This window comes from Lygodium microphyllum, chromosome 19, assembly GCF_053477565.2.
Source record: "Lygodium microphyllum isolate KBCC chromosome 19, Lygodium_microphyllum_v1.1.10, whole genome shotgun sequence".
Lineage (NCBI taxonomy): Eukaryota > Viridiplantae > Streptophyta > Polypodiopsida > Schizaeales > Lygodiaceae > Lygodium > Lygodium microphyllum.
The window spans coordinates 132,072,817-132,100,101 of NC_141153.1; the positions used below are offsets into that span (position 1 = coordinate 132,072,817).

Below are 27,285 nucleotides of genomic sequence, written 5' to 3' on the forward strand. Positions count from 1 at the left end.
GTGGCGGTGCACATTGACTCCCATTTTATAGAACTTCCTAGTTGTCCTACTGAATATTCTGGAGTCTCATTATAATTGATTTACAGGCTTTTTGGGACTGTTAAGAGCCACGAAAATATAGTAAATTAGATGCCATTTTTTGTGGCTTAACCAGTAAAACATAGAAGCATTGGACAACATTTGATGCAATGATTCATGTAATTTTGGCTATGAACTTCTTAGCTTGAGAACTCAAATATAACAATCACTAGAAACATAAATTCAGGACCAGGAAGTCAATGCATTTAGTGACTCGTATTCTGCTTTGTGAACATGCATCTTCAGATTTATTCCTTAATGTATGGTTTTTCTTTCATTTGACACATCATAGGCATTTTAGAAAAGGATTTTACTGAGCAACTAAAGAGACTACACAATCAGATAAAAAATCCTTAGCCATCCTTAGTTGAGGCACGGCTTTAAATTCTGATTGATGATTTATAGCACAGCATGACACTTCAGAAATCCACTCATTTCTACAGAATACAGGGATTACTTTCTTTATATTGACAGGAACCAGCCATATACCTTAACTCTTTTGTGTCGATACTTGATAACCCAAAATCATTGCTTAATGCAGCAGGAAGATGTCCTTCTAGGTGGACTCTTTGAGAGGTCACTTTGGTCTGACTGTCAGTCTCTGAAACATCTGGTACTTTGGTATGAATGTCAAGGTCTGCTGTCTTCTTTCTCAATACAGCAACACTTGCTTTTGAAATGCCAACCTGTCCTTGTATTCTGTTATGGGGTTCATTTGCATGGAATCGGGAGGATGAATAGATATATGTTGCTAATCGAGCTCTCTCCTTCCTTCGCCTCTCAAGTATTTCTTTAGTTTTGTGTTTTTCTTCCTCCTCACGTTGGAACCGCACCTTTTGCCATTTCCTGTTTAAAAATACTCTTAGTCAAAACAAGAATTGTAACAAAACCAGATCCAAGAGTCTGTCCTATAAGCATCTGTTCATACAAGTTGAATTTGTGCACACAGGTTTGCCAGTAGAGCAGACTACATAACTGATCAGACTCCATGCCTCAGAGATTTTCACTCGTCATGAAATAGAACTTAACAAAACAAGATGAAAAATATAGGCAAGCATATTTAAATTTTCAAATATTTAAGCAAGCTGTTGGGAAATTTTGCAGACCTTAGGAAAACTTTTAGGCAATTCCTTAGGCAACTCAAATAAGCATGTGTGCAAGTCCAATGCCCACACTTACTCAAATCTCACAAAATGTGCTTTTTTCCAACCTTCCGCAGCCAACGGAGAGTTTTGTGTTGCAGCATTGGAAAAAGCTTTGCAATCACTATAAAATTCTTTAGCACTCATAGAGTCAAGGGTCAAATCTACCATGAGATTTTTTGGATCGCTCATGATTATAGCTCTAAGTACTTGACTCACATGTAAAACTCTCTACTCGGCAAAACTTGTGATAAAGATATACCAGCTATTCCTGTAGTATGTTTCAAAAGAGGCAACCCCCCATACAGATTACATCGTCAAGTGCTTGGCTTCATTATGGAGACAACAGCCACCCATGCAGTGTCCACAAGGCCACAGGCCAAACCAGTTGTCCTTCTTCACTAGTAAGATGGTCAGGGAGGTGACCTACAAACTACAGAATGAAAAGGCACAGGATGAATCACACACTTGTGACACATTTGCACCCATATTGGCATGTATGTTGTAATCGGGTACAGGCATAGCACCATAATACCACAGACTGCATTGTCCATACCCAACATAGGATACACATAGGCATAACATATTGCGAATCAGATCATGAAGATGAAAAAATAGAACAAAAAGGGAAATACTAAACAGAATAGAATGGAATGTGCAACAGAACCATGATTCTCTATTATCATTGATAAATACATCATATGGTTACATCCAACTGCCAATCAGCACATATGAATAGACATAACTCATTACATGACTCTTCCAACTACATAACCATTTGGTCATCCGACATCCAGCACCCAAAACATGTCACACGCACAGTGGACTCAAACCCAATTGATTTAGTTATTGTCCGAATTTCCAAAGTCATCCGGTTCATCTAGAGTATCCACCATACAAAGGGGAACCACTTGAGTAGGAATTGAAGTTCGAGCTGCCGGATTGGCAATAGGAGGGGCCAAACAATTTGGAGGGAGAGGAGCAAGAACAGGAGGATGTTGAGATATTGGCAATCACACCCAGCTTAGCCTCTTTGTATGGAGCAGTGTGGACTCAGGATACAGAATCCCATATGCACAGTGGTAGAAAGTGCAGCCCAGTCTATCCCTATAAAGCAATGTACTTGCTCTCTTTTTTAATGCAATGTCATAGTACTTTTGTCCTTCCAACAAAGTGTCTGTGTCATTGTCAACATACAAGATTGTGTTTATGAGTCCAAGTCTCAATCTTGGAACCTAATTCACTTGTGTGACAGTCAGTCTTAATGTCTATGTCCTCATGAGCTCACTCTTCCTCTTTCAACCTCCATAGCCATGTCCTAGATCCATGTATTTTCACATGGTATCAAAGCCCAATCGGGCATGGCCTAGCTCATCTCAGCTTCCTTCTCTGCTCTTCCAGCTCCTCTTTATCATTGCTTAGCTCAAGTCCAACTGAAGGTTTCATCTTCCACCTCTATCTCCACTTGACCTTTCTTGGCAACCATAACTAGCCTGTACTTACTCTGCTTGGAGCTTTCATCTCTCAAACCAGGCCATATCTCACTAAGCTTCCTTCTGGAGAATTTTTCCCCAACTTCCAAAGCTTCTCTGTGGCACTTCAGTTGCTGACATTGGTGGACTATACTTCTAGCATTGCAGAAATTTGCCATCGCTGCCCTATTTGTGCCTGTTCCTGTTTGTATTGATGGCGCGCATCATGCAAGTCACGATCCACGCCGAGATCATGGGGCAACTGGAGCTTCATACCTAGGCTAGCTCCTACTAAGAGGGCTTCCCAAATGATCACCTCTATGAGATCAGCTAGTATGTGACTTTTGCAAAAGGATCGGGCACATGGAGAAATTCTGTCATGCCAGGAAGAGGCCTCAAAAGGCCTATCTAGCTACTAGTAAAGAAGAAGAAGACCATGGAGTGAAAGAAGAAGAAGAAGAAGATTACCAGGAGAAGGACAAGCCTCATCAGTCCTTCTACTCCTATTCTGATAGACTTTTTTAGCCTTGTATTGCCTAGTCCTAACGCTTTTGAAATAAGCTTGTAAACTCCTCATGTAATCGTATACTACAGCCTATGTACACTTTGTGAGGCCCCTGTTATAGCCTTTGGATATCCACTGTCTTTGGTATCCACACTAAGCCTTTTCTATGATAGCCTTTGATGTTTACCATGTTTGTGGTGTGCCCACACTTTGCAGGTGGTTGCTTACTAAAGCCTCTACACACTTTGTACTTTTTGGTTGTGGCTAAGGAGGGGTGTTGAGATATTGGTAATCACACCATTCTCAACTCTTCCAAGTTTCTCCTCCATTAAGCTCTAGCCTCTCTCTACTCCATCTATGGCCCTCTCTTCATACATCATCAATGACACCCCTCTTCGTGAGGCCTTTCTCTTGCATTGTAACTACTTCGAGCAAGTGAAGAAGAAATTCAATACTTGCAAGTGGCAATGCAAGTATTGCCCAAAGCTCCAAATCTCATCCTCCACTCACCTTCTCATCCACCTTTGCAAATTAGGAGGGGAGACCATACCATGCCCCGATATTCCTAATGATGTATCTAAAGATTATCGTCGGAAATATTTGTCATTAAAGCGACACAAAGGCCTTTCAAGGGCAAGTGAGGAGGTGGTCTCTCCTGATCATGAGATCTCGGATGTGAAGATCTCTTTCCAACCGCCTTCGTTTCCTCCGTTGGAGAGCCTTTTTCTATCCTATCTAGAAAAAGCCATTCAAGAGGTACACCTATGCCCAAGAGGCAAGCCACTCTTTCCCAAGCAACAAGACAAGTTTTTGGTCCTCTCTCCCTTCTCAAGAAGAGCCAAAGGCAAGCGGAAATAAAGATTGCACGCACCATATTTGAGTGCAATCTCTCTTTCCATATCCTCAAAGTGGATCAATGTAAGCAGATGGTGAAAGCCATTGCTACCACTAGTCCATGCAAGGGATGGTACAGTGTCATATACAATGGCATGGATACCAAGAAACCCTTGGAGAAGAGAGAGAGAGGATTGGCAAGTCCCTTGAACCCGTGTATACATGGGCAAAGTACCGATGCTCTATCCTATCCAATGGATTGAGTGACTGCAAAAAAAAAGGGGATCATCAACATCCTCATCTCTTGCCCGCTTGGCACGTACTTCCTACGAGTGGTGGATCTCAGCACACAAGGGGAAGAAGAACCACGGACATGCGGCAAGCCATTATTGAGGAAATCCTTCTAAATCCATTATTTTGCAATCTCTCTTTTCTTTTAACCTCCCAAATTTATTCCAACTTCATCGTGTGTAATCTCACAATTTGGGCCACAAATGTTCTGCAAGTTATCATGAACAATGCCTCGAATTGTGCATGGAGGATCGTTAGGCACCACGGCCTCCTCACAACCACCGCAATATGCTAGAGAGGTTGCTTCTACTTCTTCTATGGTTTCACAAATGCCACCTCAATAACCCACAATTCTATAGTTCGCTCCACTGAGAGACAGTTATTGTTGAATACCATCCCCCCAGCAATCTATTCCTTCCAGAGACAGTGGTTGTTCAACACCTTCCATTACTTCGACTCCGCAGTTCGCTCCACTGAGAGAGAGCAATTGTTGCCCATCCTTCTCAGTTCAACATGAGCCTCCCCTTTCCCCACCCTTGACTACTCAAGATCGAGAGGCCACCTCTAGGACTTCTTCGATGTCTTCAACACCCCAGATACCTTCTTTGGCACGACCGACAGCACTTTCTTCATCATTTGATGATTAAGAGTCCGTGATCCGTGAGTTTTTAGATTCCCTCTCTCTCGAAAAGGGGGATTCAAAGGGGAATATACATACTTTTCCCTCAAAAGAGGCTCCTACTTCTTTGGCTTCAGAGACGGCCCCTGCATCTCCACCCTCCGAGGGGATGCTTACTCATCATGAAGTTCTTCACCCACCATTTACTCTTTCGGGATGGCTATCTTCGAGCAATCATTTCTCCTATTGATACCCAGGATCTTTAGGTACCACCAAGATCAAGGCCTTGGCAATAGCCATCCACACCTTGGCGTCAAGCTACAGGCTAGCGTTTGCACTCCTAGAGGATCTCCACTATCAAGTGCCACCTCTCCCACTCCTGGCTTCATCTTGGCTGCTCTAGTTGATAAATTGGGGGATTCTCCGACCACGGGTGTCATCACACAAATTACTAGTGTTTGCATTTGCAACCTGCCATCACTTCTGTCATCTAGCGTCAGCATCCACACACCTGGCGTCAGCTTCTAGGCTGTCATCATCTGTGTTTGGTAGCTCACTCACATCTAGGATTTGCATTTTGTTGCCCATGCCACTCCCCGGCATTTGAGGACTATGGTTTGCTCCCTGGACAACTCGTGATCATCTTCCTCATCTCTAATGGCATCAGAGGACTGCAGTTTGCTCCCTCAAGTGCTATCCTTCACCTTCCAACGATTACTTCGATAGCCCACTGCCCAGAGGACTGCATTTTGCTCCCTTTGCTGGGCAGATTCCCCACAGGTGCTGCTGCCTGATTCAAATAGGACAGTGCAGTCATCTTCTAAGCTTTGGCTCCACTATATCAACTTTTCTTCTCATTGCATGATTCAATGTATCATCGAGTTCTTCTTGTGTTTCTGAGTTTTTCTTCTCACTCAATGCTTGCCGTACACACTCTCCTTCTCCCCGCAAACCCTATTGTCTCTCTACACCATCACACATTTTGATAATTGCCCCACCTCCAAAGAGTGGCCTTACGCATTCTTGCACAAGTTTGAAAATCTCTTCTTTTTTTAAATTTGATTCTAGTTATAACCTACAAGTTTGAAGTTTAAACTTATTTTCTCTTCACATGGTTTAGGATTGTTCGTCAAATGCATGTGAGAGGAATTGGTCCGCCTATTCCCTTGTGCACACCAAAATTCGTAATAACCTTAGAATACGGCAATTGGAGCAACTAATTTATTATCACTCCAATTTATGCATGCTACGCAATATGCATGAGATGTCTATGGCAAGACAAGTATACCGTATATCCAATTTTTATATTTCTTAGTTCATAAGTTTATTAAAAAATTATGTAATATATTTAGAGATATTTTATTTATGTAATTTATATTTTTCATCCTTTAAATATATAGGTAAATGTGGATGTGCTCAAGCTCTCCGTTAGCACACTTAAAAGTGTGACTCGCAAGAGGGACTTGGAGGAGGAGCAAATATTTAGAGAGCTTAATTTGGAGCTCAAGGAGATAGACTGGCAGGTCCCTCATACTCATGAACACCAAGCCCATGTTGTTGTTCGCCCTCACACTGCTAGTGGTGGAGCTTCTACTTCGACATCCACATCAGCTGCCCGTGATGCTCATGAGGCCCTTAGATACTACACAAGGTGTGGGAGTGACTCCAGAAGCACTCCTAGTTTGGCCCGTAAGAATATACCTATCACTATCTTTCACATAAACCTTAGAGAGCGCGAGTGTGATGAGGAGGGCAGTGTCATTGGTTAGGGTGATTTTGTTGAGGAGAGTGATGGCCCCTCAAGCAATGACAAGGATCTTCTACCTCCGATGCCAATAGTGATATGAGCCCTTAGAACCTAGGGATTTGCCATTTGATCATGTATCTTGATTCGAATTGAGCTATAACTTTTATCTCAATCCGTTTTTGTGTATCTTTTTGTATGAGATTGCCAATTTGGCTCAATAATGTTGTTGGTTTCATTATTCATCAGTCATGAGTCATAACTCATACCATACTCTTGGGTCTTGACTCTTGAGTCTTGTTTCAACTCTATTTTGCATATACTTTTGACTTGAATCTCTAAGTTTATGTTTTCAGTCCAAACATTAAGTATAGACTTTAAATTTTATGGTCTTTTTTAAAATCAGACATAGTATTAAATGTAAGTCCAAGATTTATTAGTCCAAAAGTATGCCAGAAAGTGAAGTATGATGGGCAAAAGATGTCGAGTTTACTCCATCCCTTGCCTATTCCAAATAGGCCTTGACAAAGTATTGCTATGGATTTTATCTTTGAGCTTCCTTGTACATCTATAGGGAATGATGGGATATGTACTATAATTTGCAAGTTCACTAAGCAGACCTATTTTATTCGAGTGAGGAAGAAGATAACAGCTAATCATATGACACGTCTTTTATGCAACATGTGTTTAAGCCACAGTCGATCATCAATGATTGAGACCTACGAATGACCAATTTGTTTTGGAAGGGACTGTTTGAGAACATGGACACTACACTAAAATTCTCTTCATCCTTTCATCCACAAACTGATGGTTGGTCTAAGGAGGCTAACTTCACAGTTTTGGATCTTTTGAAGTGCTATATATCAAATCACAAAGCACAATGGGAACAGTATTTGCTGTTGGTTGAGTTTGCATACCATTCATGGTTCCACTAGTAAGGCTCCTTTTGAGGTAGTAGAGGGTGGTAAGAAAGTACTCCCTATTTTACACACAAAGGATAATATCTTTGAGACTGATCACTATGTGGAGAGCATAGATGCAACTTATGAGAAGATTAAATATGAACTTCAAAGATCACAAATCATCGTAGATGCGCGTTGCAATTTGCAGAGGGCGATTATGTATTGTTGTGTTTTGAAAAGGCAAGGCTGAAAAAGATGAAGGGCGAAGAGAGATTATACCCAAAGCTAAGTATGAGATACTACAAGCCGATGCAAGTGTTGGAGAGATCGGTGATGTATGTTATAGGAAGAAATTGCCTCCACACTGGCAGATACATAATGCCTTTCATGTAAGCTTACTAAGGCCTTTTCATGGTGATATGCCAAAGGATGTATCTACTGAAATTCAGCCCGAGGTTAAGGAGTTGGATGAGATATTGGTACTAGAGTAGATACTAGTACACAAAGAGCAAAAGATCAGGGGCAAGGTTTCCAAACAATATTTGGTGAAAATTTTGTGTACCTTCAAGAGACATAATACCATCGTTTTCATCATGCACCTTGAAAGGCAATAAAAAACAACACTTGACATAGAAACATTGTTCCAAAGAAGCAATCGGAGCCGCAAAAATCTTCTACTTGGATCTCAATCCAAGCAACCATCGGAAATAGAGCTAGAGTCAGATCCATCTTAAAGGAAATAGGTCCAAAAACACCAAGTGCTCTAGATTCAAATTTTTCTGCCCTCTCCTGAATTGGAAACAGACATTGCAGCCCCGAACCAAAATAATGCCAATGTCAAAACCTATTGACTATATGTGGCAACAAATTTCCCTACACATCCATCAAGTAAAAAGCATTGGAGCCAAAACCTTGAAACACCCAAAATAGTCTTCTTTGGAGGAACTTCACTTTGCCTAGTAGCTTTCCCATTCATGTGTTGAAAACCAAAACTGCTTGACCTTGCCTGAACATCTGCTTCTTGGAGAAACAATGAGCCTTTTTTTTTGGCGAAGTTAGACGATCTGCACCTTGTCTTCAAAGCTTCAAATCAAAATGGTAAGGATTGCTCCAACAACCAACCAATCCACAACATCTACAATTCACATACCAAGGACCAAAAATTGGAGTGCCACAACAATTTCCATCCTAGAAGCCAACTTAAAAGGAGATAATCCAGTAGCCACTTTGAAAGATGTGTGATAGGCCCAAAGTGTAGATGGAAGCTTGGCATCTCAATCTATCCAATGATGCTCCACTAGCTTGGTCATTTTTACATGTCTTATTGGTGGATTCTGTCAATCTGCAAGAAGAAAGTCGACAACCAGATGCTGAACTTCGGGGCCGATGGATCACTAGGAATTCAAATTCTTGTAGCAATAAAACACGACAAGCTAACCGTCCGGTTACATTCTACTACTTCTTAACCAGATACACCAAAGTAGAGCAATCCATATGAAACACAAAAGGGTGACCAAGCAAGTAATATTGAAACTTCTTAACCAAGTGCACCATGTCCAAACATCTGTTACAAAGTATTTCTACTCTACTAGAGATAGACGCCAGCCAGCATAGTAGATTGGTCGAAACCATCCATTGGAATCTTCTTGCACCTACACACCACAAATGGAACTATCCAAGACACCCACAAACACATGAAATTCCTTATTCCAATTTGGTGAGATCAAAATAAGAGCTTTGGAGAGCATGAGAACAAAGCCTTCGGAAAGCCAAATCAGACTCCACACTCACTAAATTTTTTATTCAGGAACATAAGGTAACTGGTTGAGAGGAATTGTGGCATGGTCCAAAAGTCCCAAGTGTCAATTATGCCACTGAAACTACAGAAACCGAAGGAAGGTTGTTGGAGATCAGGGAATCTCTGCTTGCATGACAGCAGCCACCTTTGTAGATCTACTGCAATGCCATCCTGGCCGGATGACCAAGAAGCATTCCACCTTTTACATAAAGACACTTTTCATCGAATTAGGACTTAAACTCACTTCCTAACATTAGGTCAAACACAGCTGAAGATGATGAACAAGGAGCAACTCCCGACCAAAAACACAAAGTCATCCAAAAATACCCACATGAAGTCAGTAAGGTAAGGCCTAAATATCTCCTATATATCACCCTAGAAGGAGGCCAATGCATTACTGAGACCATACTGCATCACTCTACACACAAACACTCCCCACACTATAATGAAGGCCCTTTTCTGCTAATCCTCCAAGGCCAAACGGACCTATTTATACCCACTAAAACCATTCAGGAAAGAGTATATCTCATGATCAGCAACTTCATTTAGAATACTATCCAAATAAGGAAGAGAGAACGAGTTGGGAATGGTTGCTTCATTTAATTTCCAATAATCCACATGGACTCAACTTCTTGTTCGCCTAAGGCATGAACACAATAGGGGAAATCCACTCAGCTCTATCTGTTGGAGCAATGAACCCAACACAAAGCACCTGATCCAATTCTTCCTTAATAAGCTTTGTCATATGTGGATTCATCTGGAATCTCTGCATTTGAACCAAAACTACCTTTGGCTTCAACGCAATGCGGGGTTGGTGGTAAAAGCAAGGATCCAATCCCTTTATATCCCCATAATCCCATGCAAATATATTTTGGAATTCCTTAAGTAATGCAATCAACTGCTTCCAAAATTTTGGGTCTTGCGTGACACTGAATTTGAGTGGCTCTGTATTTCCAGCTCCCAAATAAAAGGAAGCTAATTCATCCTATATCATCCAAGTCACTTTTTCCATCTGGGCCTCAAACTCCCTTTCTTGCCACAGGATTTCTCCCAGATCAAATGCCACTAAGGCCACCAAATCTGCATTGGTGTCTGCATCCACTAGAACCTCACTGGTCAGATTAGCAACTTCAGAAGGGGTTCTGGAATCCTTATCCTTACAGAGATATTGCTGACCAATATGAAGGACACCCACTAAACAAAGTGATCATCCACTAAACAAACCGGAAACGGTCCATGCAGCACTAGAGCACTTTGAACTTCCAACACTTCATCTGCAATTCTTGCTGCAGTTATAGTAGCCACCCCCAGTACCAGAAGGGTTGGATGATTGAGCTGAAGAATTTTAAGGAGATGGTCCAGGAAGGCTAGGACAAAATTCAGCAGCAGCTGACCCAAAATGAATATTGATTGAATACAGCAGCAGAACCAAATCCGCAACCGGAACAGCATCCCCTTGGATAACGGGTTAAGAACTTCCATCGAGGCCTGCAACCCATCCAACCGCTGCTGTAAAGAATCATGATCATCAGTCGAAATGAAAACTGAAATTGGATCTGGCATTGCTGCAAGAACTGCCAGCAAACCAGTTTGCCACTTGATGCCAAATGGCTTCCTACTTAGGCCATGAAACTTCCATAGGTTTATCTAGTGCTCACTTCCTGGAGCAGGTAACCACATTGACTATGGATTCAAATAACTCTTCTAGCTGGACCACACTCACTAAAGGCATTGGTTTCTTGCCTTTATCTATTTGCTTTTGAGCGTCATACACTTGAGCCTCCGGGCACTCGTACCACCAATGCCCTTCTTGCATGCAAAGGAAACATTGTTTTCTGGATAAACAAGGGGTTCCCTGACCACCTCGACCATGTCCTCAACGACCCCAACCATGCCAGGGGGAGAGGAATCCTATTGAGCATAAAACACAATCAGCACCACCCCAACATACAGTCCTGGTGTATTCAAGTTAGCGGTAGCATTCATCTCAATACCTTACCAACCACTTCAGGCCATTAGGCTATGGCATTATACCAACACACTTCCATATTATGGGTAGAAGCCTTGTAGATGCCGCATCGTTGTTAATTGAGTCTGCAATTTTTTGCCGAAGTGTCCCAGATTATTACACTTGGAACACCAAGCCTTCAAAGCAAATTTGCAAGCACCCTCCAAGGATTTTCCACTTATCCTTTCTTTTTGAGTCTAGACTTTGAGGGCTCAGATTTCCTACTTTTGTCAGTTGACTTGGAAGCCTTCTTTGAAATTTTGTCAAAAACACCCATCAAAGAATATTCTACTTAAAGCATTGCCTTAACTAGATTCTCGATAGTGATGGCAGCTAAATCCTCAATTGCTAGGGCCATCCGAAGTGTGCAATTAAGACCCTGTACATAGATAGAATTCAGCATTTTCCAAGTCAACTATAACCATTGAAGTAGAATACATAACCTAGTCGTGTAAGTTTGAATATCCCAGTCCCCTTGCTTCAGACTTTGTAAGCATTTTAGCTTCTAAGGATTAGTGTGATCTTCTTGACACCAATTTAAGAAGGTGGTCTTGGATACCACATATATTGTCCATCCTTACTCATCTACCAACTAGGCTGCGGCTAGCTTCAAACACCATGGTTTGCATGGGCATCATCACCTTGCCCATATAATTTAAAGCATATGCAATCGCAAACTACAAGATATGAGGATCCAGATCCTACTCCGCTGTAGTGCCACAAAATTTGGGAAAGGGAACCTTGGTAGCCATTGAACATGGAGGGAGTAGTGACTTAAAAGGTGGAATAGGCAAAGCACTACAGACTTGAGAATAAAGAAGCGGCTAGAAAGGATTAATGGCGCAGAGGATATGATCAACTACTCGAGAATGGCCTCATGACCAAGAGGTTGCAAGCGTGACTTGTTCCGCCGAGACCCCCCCAAAAGAGCTATCAGAATCCAGAGTATGATCAGCCACACCAGACAAAGCCAAATGTGTCACAAGCTCTGCTGATGCCAAATGTTGCTGCTCATGCCCTTTATGCCGGCCACAAATTGGGGTAAGCAATGGTGACAGCAAACCATGAGATTGCATGCGGATGTATAACCACGGGTGAGGGAAGAATCATCATGGTTGTCAAGTGTAACTGGGTACATTCATAGCACCATAATACCACAATCTATGTTGTCCATACTCGACATAGGATTCACATAGGTTTAACATATTGCAAATCAAATCATGAAGACAAACAAACAAAATAGAAATGGAAATACTAAACACAATAGAATGGAAGGTGCAACAAAACCATGATTGTCATCACTATCATTGATAAGTACATCATATGGTTACATTTGACTACCAATTGACACATATAAAATTACATGGATCTTACAACTACATGAGCATTTGACCATCCAACACCTAGCACTCAACATATGTTCAATAGAGTAATATGTGAGAAATGCCTGTAAGTTTGGTTAGACCATACCATAGTTCCACTCTTTAAGATTGGTAACCCTTTGGTCCCTAGTATCTTCAAGACCATCGCAATCAGCCACACATTGGCAAAGATATACGGATCTATTTTGGAGCATGAGCTCAATGCATGGGCTGAGATACAAGATAGGAGAGCATAGGGGGAGGCTAGTTTTAGACAGGGATACACCACATTGGACCATATCCTCACAGGCTCACACTCACAACGGCCATTGAGGAGGGTCGAGCTTGAGAGGATTTACTATCACTTTGTGGATTTATGTAAAAGAGGATTGACAAAACAATAGGAGTAAAATGGGGATGCTCACTTCCACCAATAGTTTTTGGATTATGAACTATATTGGTATGGGAGGTGAAGCTAGTGTAGCCTAGCTATAGTGTTGATACTGACACTATAACATCCCAATGATATTATACTAATTTAAAATAGGTCAAAGAGCTTGCAATGCCACTTGGAAGCACTACATGCATTTTGGAAAGATAAAGATCTCACATTGAAACTTCGAAAGACCAAGGAAATGGTGTTTAACACTTTGGCAACATGGGTGACTCGATCAACCTACCAATTCACATTCGAAGGAGATGCAGTAGAGCATGTGACAGAGTATGTATACTTGGGAGTCACTTTCTCTGCCCCAAGATTTTCACTAAGGTGAAGTTTTCAAGGGCTAAGGGCAGATTGCTGCAAATACATCAGCTATGGAGAGTACTTCTTCGTCTCTGACTCATGTACGGAGGTAGAGCTTGCTCCCTCTAGTCAACCCTCTCTCGATTCTCAAAGGAAATGCTTTGCATGATGGGCTGATTCAATTGAATGTACAATTCTGTGTTTTCTTTGCACTTCTGCTGAGGCAAGAGCCTCACTCTCCAGGTTCAGGAGCAGCTGATTGCTTCTCCAATGCAGGAATTAAAGAAAGTGATGACCACGCCACATGGGAAGAGCGTTTTCGCCAGTCTTCGAGGCCAATCTGGTTTTGAGCGAGCGAGTGAGGTCTCTATTTGTGTGTGTATGTGAAAAATACCAAGTATTAATTGAAGGGACTACTACTTTATGTGAGTCATAGACCGGTTTCACGGTTCCATTGCCAGGATTTGAATTCTTTTCTGTAAGAATTTAAGCTCGGACAATTTTGGGTGAAAAGGCCATACACACAGGTTTTACAGAGATTACAAGTGAGAAAGATTACGAGATTTTTCTTGGAAACAATATTTGCTAGATACAAGACTAGAGAGATAGCAAACATGGACAAAGGCAAAGGAAAACTCCCTCATGAAGAAGAGAGTTCTTCTTCTACTCATAGACACCGAAGAGAGAGTATTCGTACACAGGTGTCAACACCTTCTAGAACCGACATTGAACCACAGGATGAGGAGCAAGAACAAGAGGGCTTGGTTATGGCACAACTCCTCAGTATGGATGGCTCTTTCCAACAGCTTGTAAAGAATCCTCGAATGCAAAAAATTTTGAAGTCACATAATCAGGATTCTCAGGCTGAGTCATCACATCATACCATGAAGCGCTCAAAAAGGCAAATCTCTAATGTGCGTGAGCATGTGGAAAAGACACCAAACATGGAGACAGGTCCAGTGCAACAAGAAGCACAAGCACAAGACCAGGGACTGAATGGTCAAGGCAGTAATGCATAAGTGGCATAGCAGACTATTCCTCCTTAATTTGCTACCTATCCTGGTTACTTTGGTGGTGGGTCAGTTTTTCAAGCAATGGTTGGATTACCCACTAGCTATCAAGGATACTTGCCCAAAGGGCCACCAAGAATGATGCCGATTGAGGCAGTGAACCCACTTTATGCTAATATTGGTCTACAACCCGGTTATCAGACTTTGCAGAGTCCTTATTTGATGCCTGGAGTACCAATTGTAGTAGCTGGTTTTTCTCAGCCTCGTGGGCATATGGTAGCTAAGACAGGTGAAATTAATGCTGATAATGCGCCTAAGGGACTCCCCTTTTTACAACCACCTGTCTATGACAACTTGACACCAAAAAGTGCAAAGCCTAACAACTATAAAGAGGGTGGTCAGGCATTAAAGTTTGAAACAATGGTATGCAAGATAAGCTGAAAGCTTTGACATTTATACAGCAGTTTGATGCAGCTTACACTGGAGGGAATTTTATAGAGACTTCTAAGGTGCGGAAGGCTGCAACTTTTTTGAAAGGTAATGCTTTGTAGTGGTGGAACATGTTGTTGATACAAGGACATGCACCTACCACTTGGGTCCATTATAAATAGTTGTTTGCAGCTTCATGGTTAACTAACACGTTTGAAGTAGATATCATTACTGCATGGCATAAATTGGACGTGACAAATTGTGCGGAATTAGAAGAGTAAAATAAGAAATTTTGGGAAGCACTTTTGCCCGTGAGTACTTACAGGGCAATGCCTGTTTCAGAACAAATTGAAAAGCACTGTTACGATTTGCCTGAAGCCATCAGGAATTATTGTACCAAGACCAAGGTTACAAATATGGTACAGTTAATTGAAAAGGTTGGTGTGGCAAATGCATTGTTGAAAGGAAAGGCTGATAGTGTTAAAGGCACTGAAAATAAGAATTCTCAGTTTAAGCTGGATCCTGGCAAGAAGAAGAAGCGATTCTCAAAAAAGGCCAGCTTTACAAAGAAGTCTTTTTGGAAGAAAAGTTTTCAGCAGCAGCCTCAGACTTCTTTTAAACAGCGCAAAGGACAAAAAAAACCACTTTTTGGCAAATCATATGAAGAAAGAAAGGCTTTAATGATGGCTAGGAAATGCTTTATATGTGAACAGAAAGGCCATATTGCTTCTAAGTGCCCACAGTAATCTTCTAAAGATGTGGAGGATAAAGATGCGCCAAGTAAAAAGAAGCTCAGCATTGGCTTAGTGCCTGATATGGTGGGAGATCAATCAGTTGATGATGCTACAGAATTGTGCAAAGCTTGGGGAAAGATCAGAGATTCCATTGTGCTTATTTTCTTTGATCCTGGAACTTGTGTAAACTTTATCTCACCGGCATTGGCAGCTAAGTTGGGTATATGTCTCAAGGAAATGGCACCACTTGGACAGGCTGATTTGGCATGCCCAGGACATACTGAACCTGTCACCCCCATTCTTGGCAAACTCCGTATGCACATTCGGAGCTATGTGAACACAGAGGAATTCCATATTATGCCTTTAGAGGGCTGTGATGTTCTGCTGGGTATTCCATGGTGCCACAGAAAGCATGCTATCTTGGATACTTACAACAGAACGATTACTCTTGTACATAGGAGCAAGACTCATGTGTTAGATGTGAAGCTTAAAGGAGAGTCTATCCCAATTGTTTCTGCTTCTGCAATTACTTCTGTAATGAAAAATCATATTTCTCCGTACTTGGTTTTTGCAAAGCAAGTTAATGAAGTTGACAGTAATGTGTCTGTACTAGATGAAAGTATAAGGGATTTCTTGGATAAATTCAGTGATTGTTTCTCAGATTTGTTACCAGAAGAGATACCCCTTGAGAGGCCTGAAGATCATACCATAGATCTTATTCCAGGGACTAGTCCGCCGAATAGGACACCGTATAGGGTCAATGCAACACAACAAAAAGAGATTATGACACAGGTTAATGAGCTTTTAGAGAAGCGACTAATTCAGCCCAGTAGTTCTCCGTTTTGTTCACCTGCGTTACTAGTTCAAAAAAAGGACAGCTCTTGGCGAATGTGTATTGACTACAGAGCCTTGAATAAGAACACGATCAAGAATAGGTTTCCGATTCGGAGAATGGATGACATTCTTGATCAATTACAGGGAGCAAGAAATGTTTAGCAGTATAGATTTGAAAAGTGGGTACCATCAGATCAGAATCATGCCAAAGGATATCCATAAGATTGCTTTTAGAACAACATTAGGTCCCTATGAATTTTTAGTCATGCCGTTTGGATTGACCAATGCTCCTGCCACATTTAACAGGACGATGGATAGAATTTTCCGCCCCTGTAGAAGTTTCGTTGGCACATTCTTTGATGATATGGTTATATTTTCATAGAATGAAGAGGAGCGTAGAAAACACTTAGTTACAGTCTTTAATGAGCTTAAGTGTAACAAATTGCTCATTAATGGCAAGAAGAGTGAATTCTTTTTGGAAGAGATTCACTTCCTTGTACACATAGTTTCTAAAGATTGTGTGAAGATGGATCCTGCAAAGATAGAAGCAATTGTCTCTTGGCTAGACTTGAAAATCGTGCATGATGTCCATAGTTTCCTTGGCCTATGCTCTTACTACAAAAGATTGGTAAGACACTTTGTAGAGATTGCTTCTCCTTTGCATGCGCTTGAAAAGAAGGATGCCAAATGGCAATGGACTGACAAAGAGAAATCAGCATTTAGCTGTTTGAAGGGGATAATGACTACAAATTTAGTAATTATTTTGCCAAATCTGTCTAAACCATTTGTAGTGCAGTGTGATGCATGTGGAAATAGCATTGGTGCTATATTAATGCAGAATGGCCGAGTTATGGCATACAAGAGTAGAGTACTCTCTGCTGTTGAAAGGACTTACCAAATTTATGAGAAAGAGTTATTGGTTGTAATCCATGTCCTTTCTAGTTGGAAGCACTATTTGCTTGGTACTGATTTTGTAGTGCAAACGGATCATCAGACACTTAGATACTTTCTCACACAAGCTAAATTGTCAGAGAAACACATGCGTTGGGCAAATTTCCTATCAATGTTTCATTTCCAAATAGTGCATGTGGAAGGCAAGAAGAATGTAGTTGCAGATGCTTTATCTCGCAAACCACAAGTGTCAGTTGTTTCAATTTCTTATCACCATGAATTGGATGATATGAAAGAGCAGTATGCTGATGACGAAGATTTCTTTGAAATCTATGAACAGTTAATCAATGGTCAACATCATGATCATTATGTGTTCAAAGAAGGCTTTATCATGATGCATGGAAGACTATGCGTTACAAAACAACTAAGGCCAAAAGTTTTATTAGAAAGTCATGCTCCACCGTGTGTACGACATTGTGGTATAGATGCTACAGTCAAAGCGGTAGAGACTTTCTTCTATTGGCCAGCTTTGATATCTAATGTTGATGCATATGTTAGATCGTGCCTTTTATGTCAAAATGTCAAATTTGATAGACAGAAGGCACCAGGGTTATTGCAACCACTGCCTATTCATGAAAGGCTATGGGAAAGTATTGCCATGGATTTCATTTTTGATCTTCCAAAAACTTCTTCAGGGAATGATGGAATCTGGACTATCATTTGCAGATTTAGCAAACAGGAACATTTCATTCTTGTAAGGAAAAAGGTTAAGTCAGAACACATGGAAAAGATATTTATGCATAATATCTTCAAATACCATGGAATGCTAGGGTCAATTGTCAGTGATAGAGACCCAAGAATGACTAGCTTGTTTTGGAAAGTATTGTTTGAAAACATGGACATTACGCTGAAATTTTCATCTTCTTTCCATCAACAAACTGATGGACAATCTGAAGAAGCAAATTCAACTGTTTTAGATCTATTGAAGTGTTATGTTTCAGATCATAAGACTTCTTGGGAACACTACTTGCCATTGGTTGAGTATGCATACAATAATTTAGTGTACTCATCTACTGGCAAAGCACCTTTTGAGATTGTGGAAGGTGGAAAGAAACTGCCTCACATTTTGTAGACAAAAGATAACATTTTTGAAGCAGATCGTTAATGTAAAAGATTGGGAAGAATCGTATAAAAAGGTCAAGTATGCTTTAGAAAAGTCACAAGCTAAACAGAAAAGAGCTGCTGATAGTCATCGTCGGGAACTCTTGTTCAAAAATGATGATTGGGTCTTATTGCGTTTTGAAAAGGCACATTTGAGAAAACAGAAGGGCAAGGAACGTTTGTTTCCAAAGTTGAGTATGCGTTACTATTCTCAGAGAAGATCAATGATGTGGCATATAGGTTGAAATTGCCAGAGAATTGGAAAATTCATAATGCATTCCATGTGAGCCTATTGAGGCCTTCTATTGGTGAAGTGCCAGAAGATATGGTTCAAGAGGAACAGCCTAAAGGAGAGGAATTAGATGAGATTCTAGTTCTTGAGTAGATTCTAGCACATAAGGATAGGAAAGTGAAAGGTAGAGTTATAAGAAGATTTTTGGTGAAGTTCAAGAACTATTCACCAAGGGATGTCACATTCTCTATTGTACAGTTAAATACTGTATCTCATTGAATAATGCACAATGTATGGTTTACACTTAGCATTGAAATGTGTATCATTGAATGAAATCTCAGCGCTTTGTTGTATTTGTTACACTTCAATTGAATGATTATACAGGTTGTGACACTAATAGTTCGGGAATACGTGCTATCGCCCTGTGTTGCATCTGAAAACATGTATATTAGAAAGGCTCTTAGTAACCATAGTTGGATACAGGATGTGATCCTCTACCTATGTGAGACTTGAACTTGCAATGGCACAAATGGTAGTGGGAAAACTCCTACCATCGCCTCGTGTCATCTATTAGCAAGTGATACATGCGTTGGCACTAATAACATGGAGAATCTTGTTATCATCCTGTGTCATCCATTAGCATGTGTGGCATGTAATTGAGGTCGCTTGCTTCTTTCAAGAGGGGGGTATGTCACTAGGTGGTGATACTTTTTGCAATTGCTTTCCTTATTTACTTATATAAATATTTTATTTTTCTTTTCTTTAGTTGTTGTTGCTTTTTACCCCCTAAGTTCTCTTGGATTAAGCCAGGATCTTTGCATGGCCAAAAGAGGCAACCATTGGAATAAAGTGGACTAATGGTTTGTCTGAGCCTTGGGACCAGTTCCATATTGAATGGGCAATGAAGAATAGAATGCCAGTGGTTTGGGATTGTGTGCTTAGCCAGTAGAGATGGTGCAGGACAATGAGCCTGCTAGCCAAGACAGAAGATGCACATGTGAGAATACTCACGGAATAAAAGTCACCGTAAGTAAGCCACATTACACTTTTTGATGTGGTTGCAATGATAAAAGTTACTCAGAACAACTTCAGGAATGCAAGGGTCACCATCCCTAAAATTTAGGGAGTTACTATTTTTGGACCCCAACATCTGTACGCGTTATTATCTTCGTTTTTGCACAAGGATCAATTCTTTGGTCTGTGCTGAGGTCAAATTTTGCACTGATCATGGAGAATTTTAGACTGGAAGGTTTAAACAGGAAAATTGTTACACATATGCCATGTGTCAAAATTTGGGCACAAATACCCAAAAGAGAGAGAGTTTTTTTTAAAAAAAACCTAATAGGCAGGAGGGGCAGATCTGAGTGTGAAGTTTTCAGGGGCTAAGGGCAGATTGCTGCAAATACATCAACTATGGAGAGTACTTCTTCGTCTCTGACTCATGTACGGAGGTAGAGCTTGCTCCCTCTAGTCAACCCTCTCTCGATTCTTAGAAGAAATGCTCTACATGATGGGCTGATTCAATTGAATGTACAGTTCTATGTTTTCTTTGTACTTCTGCTGAGGCAAAAGCCTCATTGTTGAGGTTCAAGAGTAGCTGATTGCTTCTCGAATGCAGAAATTAAAGAAAGTGATGACCATGCCACACGGGAACACGGTTTTCAGCTCTGATTTAGTGCTGTTTGTGGGACTATTTTACTGCTGGAATGATGCCAGGGTCAAAGGGTTTGTAGTCCACCTGGTATGGAACAGATCTAGAATGGAATAAGGTTGAGAACAGGTCAAAAAACTGGTGAAAAACAGTAAATATAGAGTTCTGCAGATTGCAATTCTACAATTATTGAGTTATTCTCACAGAAAGTGTTTTCCTACTTGGGATGTTGTTCTAGATATGTTGCACTGTCCTTATGCAGCTGAAAGTTACTCAGAAAGAGATGTTGTTCTGGATATGCTATAATGTCCTTACGCAACTGAAATTTACTCGGAAAATATGAAAGCCAACTGTTCACAGGTTTTGTACTTTGGAACATTTCTGTTTTTTTTGTAACCTTCCATCTTTTAATTGATAAAGACATACCGAGAGGGGCACCAATCTTCGAGGCCAATCTAGTGTTGAGCGAGGGAGTGAGGTCTCTATTTGTGTGTGTATGTGAAAAGACCAGGTATTAATTGAAGGGACTACCACTTTGTGTGAGTCATAGACCGGTTTCACATCCAGTATGTTACATCACTTTGACCTCCTCCCTCGTGAATCTATCATTCTCCTCAACTGTAAATGAAAGAATCTCTGTGTTGATGGCTATCACCAACAGCACCACTGCTTCTCCCAAGAAGAGATTTATCCATGTCAGAAATTTGGCAAGTCCATCAGCAATTTCTCAAATCATCTTCTGGACTCCTCTCAGTCCTTGTCACTGTCCTCGGTTCTCGTTTGTTACTGCAGATTGACATATGACAACCAATGCAGATGGCATAACTCCTTTCTGGTGTCACTTATGTTCATTAACATTAGGTACACGACCCACTTTTGGATTCACAAACCTAAAGATGCCCACGTGCATGTATATTCCCATCAGGCCTTGACACAGATACAGGCTGAACCTTGGATTCACGAAGACCCACTTTCCCTTTAAGATGACAAGTAAAAAACAACTTATTCAGAAATCGGCATCCATCCCCTAATTTTGCATAGGATAAGTTTGCTTACATTCATAACATGAGCACTATGCTGTTAGACTTCAATAGAAAGGGTTCACAGTCTGATAAATCAGTGGGCAAAATCCCATTAGTCTAGGAAAGTTCGCACGGTGAAGGGTAGCATGCCCTGCATGCAAACACTAGAAACCATAAAATGCCTATGCAGCAATAGTACCTTCTAAAGCCATTGTTTTCTGAAAAGCTTAGAATCAAAGTAGAGTTGACAAAATGAACTTTAGTCATCACTTATTTACCAGTGTCATTGGAAATTCAGAGCCTACATGTGCCTCAAAGCTGTCAGTTTTGCATTTCTGATCCGTCGTAGCTCTATACTCGATCGTAGCCATCCATCCAAAACATGCTGATGTCCCATTTATATATGTGTCTTCTGCAACCAACCTCATGTGATAGATATGAGGACAAAAGTATATACCAGAGCATTAATTTGTTGACATCAAACAGTATTTTTGACCTCTTGGAAGCATACAGCATCTTAGAAAGAAAAGATTCAGGTGAGCCGTATGCACAAATCACTAATGGAACTCTCTATATTTGATCTTAGTTGCTGTAATCTTCCCCGGTCCAGGAACATCCAGGAAGCATTGCAGTTTTGTAAGGAAATATATGAACATCATCTGTAGAGCATACGATGTATCAGTCAAAGCATACAACCTCAAGACATGACAGCATGTTATTCACAACTTAACACGTCAATGCGAAAATAAGATAAGTTTGTGATATGTAAGGAAAAATGTCTTTGATGAAGACTCCTAAAGAAAAGTAAAGGAGAGTAGATTATATCAGAGGCAGTCTGTGAAACTGAGAAATTGTCTGCATTAAATGCAAAACTAGAACTCTTTAGTTTGGCAGGCAAGCAACGGGTGCATTCATAGAATGAGCCTCCAACCTTCCCCAAAACAACCTTCTCCCCTCCTGCATGGGTAGTTTTGCCAAGTGGCAGCCTTCTTAATCCATTTTCCAGCCATTTAATTAATTTCCAAAACTTGTTAATTCTGAAAATCAATTCAGCCCTTTTGACCCTGCCCAAAATTAGATGTGCCCATCCACAAACTAATTGGCTAGATCATTTGCAATCCCAAGTGGTCCTAAGCCTTAATTGACCCATGGACAAGCCTTAATTATTTACTTAATGCCTTGTCCCTAGAGTCACCACTGACACTTACAAGCCAATTAATTGTCCTAGGCCCAAACTAACACCAACAATCACCTAGAACCTAGCTGACATAACTTATTACAACTTTTGTCTTTGACACTTGCTATTTCCTCGATTCTTTGGCCTGTTACCATGAAATACTGGCTTGTACATCACATGTGCATCACATGTGCATTTCAAAATTACACATTTGATTATTAAATAAATCAAATGTCAATCTAGCATAAGCAAAGCATCCAAAAATTTCACGTCCCCATGACAACGTCCCAGCATGCAGTACCGCAATCAGGAAGCCATATGTATCAACACATTGAGACCGTCTATTCTAGAGCTATCTACATCATTACACATTTGTCTCCCCCCCATTTGAACTACTACAGCCCAACCCACAACTACTACCAGATCCCTAGCTTGACTCACTACTACCACCAAACTGCAACCGCACAACCACGGGCGCTCTTTCTCTCTCGCTCTCTCTCGACAAAGCCTCTCTCTCTTCTTTTTTCACAACAGACTCTCCTTTTTTTTCGTGAAGATAATTGAGTAAATATTTACATCAAACCACCAGATCAGCATTGAAAATAATAGACATGAAGGAAAGTCTACACTAACTCTAACACATAAATGTCACATTGAAAGTGCATCTCGTGTGGAGCGAACAATATCCAGCTAGGGAGTAGCAATATCAGGAAGAACCAAATCAGTAGACACCATAGAGGTGATTTTCCACAACACTAAACCCCGAATTTGGGCCACATGACCATGAATACCAGATACTGAATCAAAAATGAAGCCATTCCGAGTACGCCAAATATGCCACAAGGCTATCCATCTAAGGAAATGGAAATGGCAAGAATAATCTGAACTCAAAGAGGTCATGGAGGTCATCTTCCCCAAGATCCACGAATGAGCTGATATTTGGTGTGGAGTCAACGAGAACCAGACACGGAAAATAAAACTCCAAATCTGTCTTGCAACAGGGCAGGAGACAAAACTCTCTCTCTCTCTCTCTCTCTCTCTCTCTCTCTCTCTCTCTCTCTCTCTCTCTCTCTCTCTCTCTCTCTCTCTCTCTCTCTCTCTCTCTCTCTCTCTCTCTCTCTCTCTCTCTCTCTCTCTCTCTCTCTCTCTCTCTCTCTCTCTCTCTCCCGCCATTCGCCGTCCCGTCGCTCTTGCCGTCCGCCGTCCGTTCATCCCGTCTCTCTCCTACCGTTCGCTCGTCCGTCTCTCTTGCCATCCGTTCGTCACTTGCCCCCCATCTATTCTCCCGTCTCATCGCTGCCCCATCGTCAGTGCCTCATCTGTCCGTCACCAGCCCTCTCTCTGCCGCCTGTCATTGCTTGTCACCGTCGCCCGTCCTCTCTCTCTCTCTCTCTCTCTCTCTCTCTCTCTCTCTCTCTCTCTCTCTCTCTCTCTCTCTCTCTCTCTCTCTCTCTCTTGCCGCCATCAGAGGGCCCTACCCCGCCGCTTTAGTCTCTCCATGCTAGACCGACCCATGCGGGACATCCTAGGATGAACACCCCAGGAGCAGTTCCACACCGCACTGGGAATACCTCTAGATTGTATCTAGTCCAAATATCATTTTGTACCTACTCAATTTAGTTCAACATAGCATAAACAGTAGCTTCACTGGGACTTTTGAAATCTCCCAGACATTTGTATGCAACATTTTGGTCTCATAGGCCAACTTGGCTTGTTGTACATTAATATAACTTTCTTTCTTCTTCTTCTTTCTCTCTCTCGTTACTGGCCCATCCGTCATTGCCCCGTTCGTCATTGCCCCATTCGTCTACCACTTGCCCCGTCCGTCACAATCGGACACCCTCTCATCCGACTCGGACACTGCCACGTGGACTACACCCCCTGTCCGAGTCCCCACAATTGGACGTGTCCCTCATCCGAGTTCCCACCCTCGTCCGACTCGGACACTGCCCCGAACGTCCCTCGTCCGAGTCCCCGCACAATCGGACGCCCCCCTCTCCACGTGACCACGCTCCCTCGTCCGAGTCGACAACTGGACCATACCGTCCGAGTCGCCGGACCACGCACGCCAGCCCACCCCTACCATCGCCCTCCCTGCTCTTTCGACAAGAGCAATCGCCATCTCTCCTCTCTTCGTAGCAGCCGCCCCCTCTCCCCCGCCCTGCTACAGGCCTCCCTCATGCCCCGGACTCAGCACCCATATCACACCACTACCACTAGCCCTGTCAATACCCGACTTTTCCGCCACCTCCCACCACCGCCCATCACGCATCCGCCACCACAATGAGGCCAGATGCACACATCCCCTGAGCAGGCCCAAGAACCGTGAGGAAGGGATGGGCTCGAGCAAGACACCCCCGTCACCAAGCAACCGCACAAGAGGGGAGAAAAATGAGAAAAACTCAACGATTTGGAGCAGCATTGACAAGGTGACAGACTACCACACAAGGCATGGAGACCCTCCGAGATGTATGCAAGGTGCATGACCAAGACATCAACAACATCAAGGAAATCATGGCAGCAATGTGCGCGGAAACTGCACACCAAATCAAGGAGGAAATAAGCACGAAAGTGCAAGACTGGAAGAACGAAATCTACGCCGAGATCACATCACACCACCTCCTGGAAGGTGGACATTGAAACGTCCCTCTAGGAGAGAAACAGGGTGATCGAAGAACTGAGGCACGAGCTCGATGAATATAGAAACCAGCTGGACCTACTCAAGAAGGAGGAAGGAGAAATCACCGAAACAACGCCCACCAAGGTGCAAACCGAGATCAACGAGCTGAAGACACAAGTAACAAAGGAGCTCAACACATGGGCGAATATAGTGAAACAAGCACAAGCCGAAGTGGCCGAGAACTCCAAATGGATTGAGCTAGCCAAGAAGTCACCAACAAAGAAGGAGGAGTTTGTGAATGCAGCACTGGAGGAGGAGAAAAGGAGAAAGCTTAGAGCGCTCCACATCCGGGTGGTCGGATGGAAGGAAGGGGATAGCCCCCTGGCAAACGCGAAGCAGATATGTGAAAAGCTGGGAGTAGAGGACCCTCAAATAGTGGAGAATGCATGGCGCGTAGGGAAAGACCTCACCAAGGGAAGGCCTCTTATCCTCAAATTTGCCAACTTAGAATCCAGACGACCCTTCCTCTCTAAAAGGACAGCTCTAAAAGGGGAAAAAGTCTACCTGGAGGATGACCTCACACCCGCACAGGTGGCACACCGTAAAGAATGCATGCCACAGATCCTGGAGGCTCGCAAAGAGGGAAAATGGGCAGTATACAGAGACGGTCGTGTCATCATCACAGATAAATGCCAATGACCGGGCGCGGCCTATGAGACCCACCTGAGGTTTGCAATGTGGAACTACAACGGAGCTATGAAAACAGATGCAGGATTATTCCAGGAGACCTTCGCCGGCAAGGACATCGTCCTCTACATAGAAACCCACCAAAGCCAAGGCACCTACTTACCAGAAGTGAGGGGATATAGATGGGAGACGGCATGCCACCCTAGAGCCCGAACAAAAGGAGGGACCGGAGGGTCCGGAGGGGTGGCTGTGTTGTACAGGGAGGAGTTACAGCCCATGGTGCAAGTGATGCGGAAAGATGAGGAAGCCTAGTTCATGTGGATCCAGATACACACAGATCGCCCCCGAGACATATACATGGCGGTGTGCTATTTCCCACCAGCACACTCCCCATACGCATCACCGAAGGGCGAGTCACCATACCTACCACTGTACGAGGATTTCATGCACTACTCCAGCTTGGGGGATGTCATGTTGGCCGGAGACTTCAACGCACACACAGCACAGAGGCAAACCCCCTTCTTCGAGAGCGAAGACCACATGTACAAAGAGATCGCACCGGAGGAGATAGGACTCAACCAGGCATCACAAGACACGGCAGAATGCACCGAATATGGTGAACACCTACTGGCGTTAGGGGAGGCACACGGACTAGCCATCCTCAACGGTCTCGACAGATGGCCCGAGTCGGATGCCCTCACATGCTTCCCACACAAGCATGTGGCCAATTTCATCGGACGGGGGGGCACATGGAGCACCCACACAGAAACTGGGAGCAAGCACACTGGACTATATCCTCGGCCCTCTATCACTTATCCCCGACATCCAATCCTTTAGAATATCACCTCACCCACTGGCAGTGGCTGCCGACCATGCCTACCTGCAATTTGACATAACCTGCAGGTATGACCTAACCCCCCCAGCAAGCAACCCCCCAAGATTCCCCAGGTACCACTTTACCAAGCTAACTGCGAGCGCATACTCCGACCATCTCTACTAGAGCCTGCAGGAAATGGACCCCCACGCACCCCTGGAGGAGGTCATAGCACAGTTGGCGGGTACACTACATACCTCGGCTGCCGAATACTTCCCCCACACATCCCCCCACTCCACCCCTCCGAACAAGAATGTCCCACAAAATAGCTGGTACGACGTAGAGTGCAGAGAAACCCGACTCCGTCTTCAACAGGACGAAGCACGAGGAGTACACATGCATAAACAGGCACGCTTGATCTTCCGTCGTCTAGTGCGACAGAAGAAACAAGCCTACCTCTCCAAAGTGGAACACGAATTCTACCAGCTATTCTTAGGACAGGACAGCAAAGAGGCATGGAAGGC

The 27,285-nt window shown here is 42.6% G+C and overlaps 1 protein-coding gene across 6 annotated transcripts in view; it reads right to left on the reverse strand.

Annotated features, from left to right (window-relative positions):
• LOC148020394 (uncharacterized) overlaps window positions 1-27,285 on the reverse strand; it is a 101,471-nt gene that overhangs the window by 40,637 nt on the left and 33,549 nt on the right. Inside the window, exons 2-5 of one of the 6 annotated variants that reach the window (XM_087700694.1) lie at window positions 21,960-22,122; window positions 21,742-21,875; window positions 8,594-8,929; window positions 568-924 (exon numbers count right to left, since the gene is read on the reverse strand). In XM_087700694.1, coding sequence (XP_087556820.1) covers window positions 568-924; window positions 8,594-8,601 — 365 coding nt within the window. In that variant the 5' untranslated portion in view covers window positions 8,602-8,929; window positions 21,742-21,875; window positions 21,960-22,122. Of the gene's footprint in view, window positions 1-567; window positions 925-8,593; window positions 8,930-21,497; window positions 21,615-21,741; window positions 22,123-27,285 lie in introns of all 6 variants that reach the window. The other 5 variants (XM_087700692.1, XM_087700691.1, XM_087700690.1 and 2 more) reach the window with 5 other exon arrangements.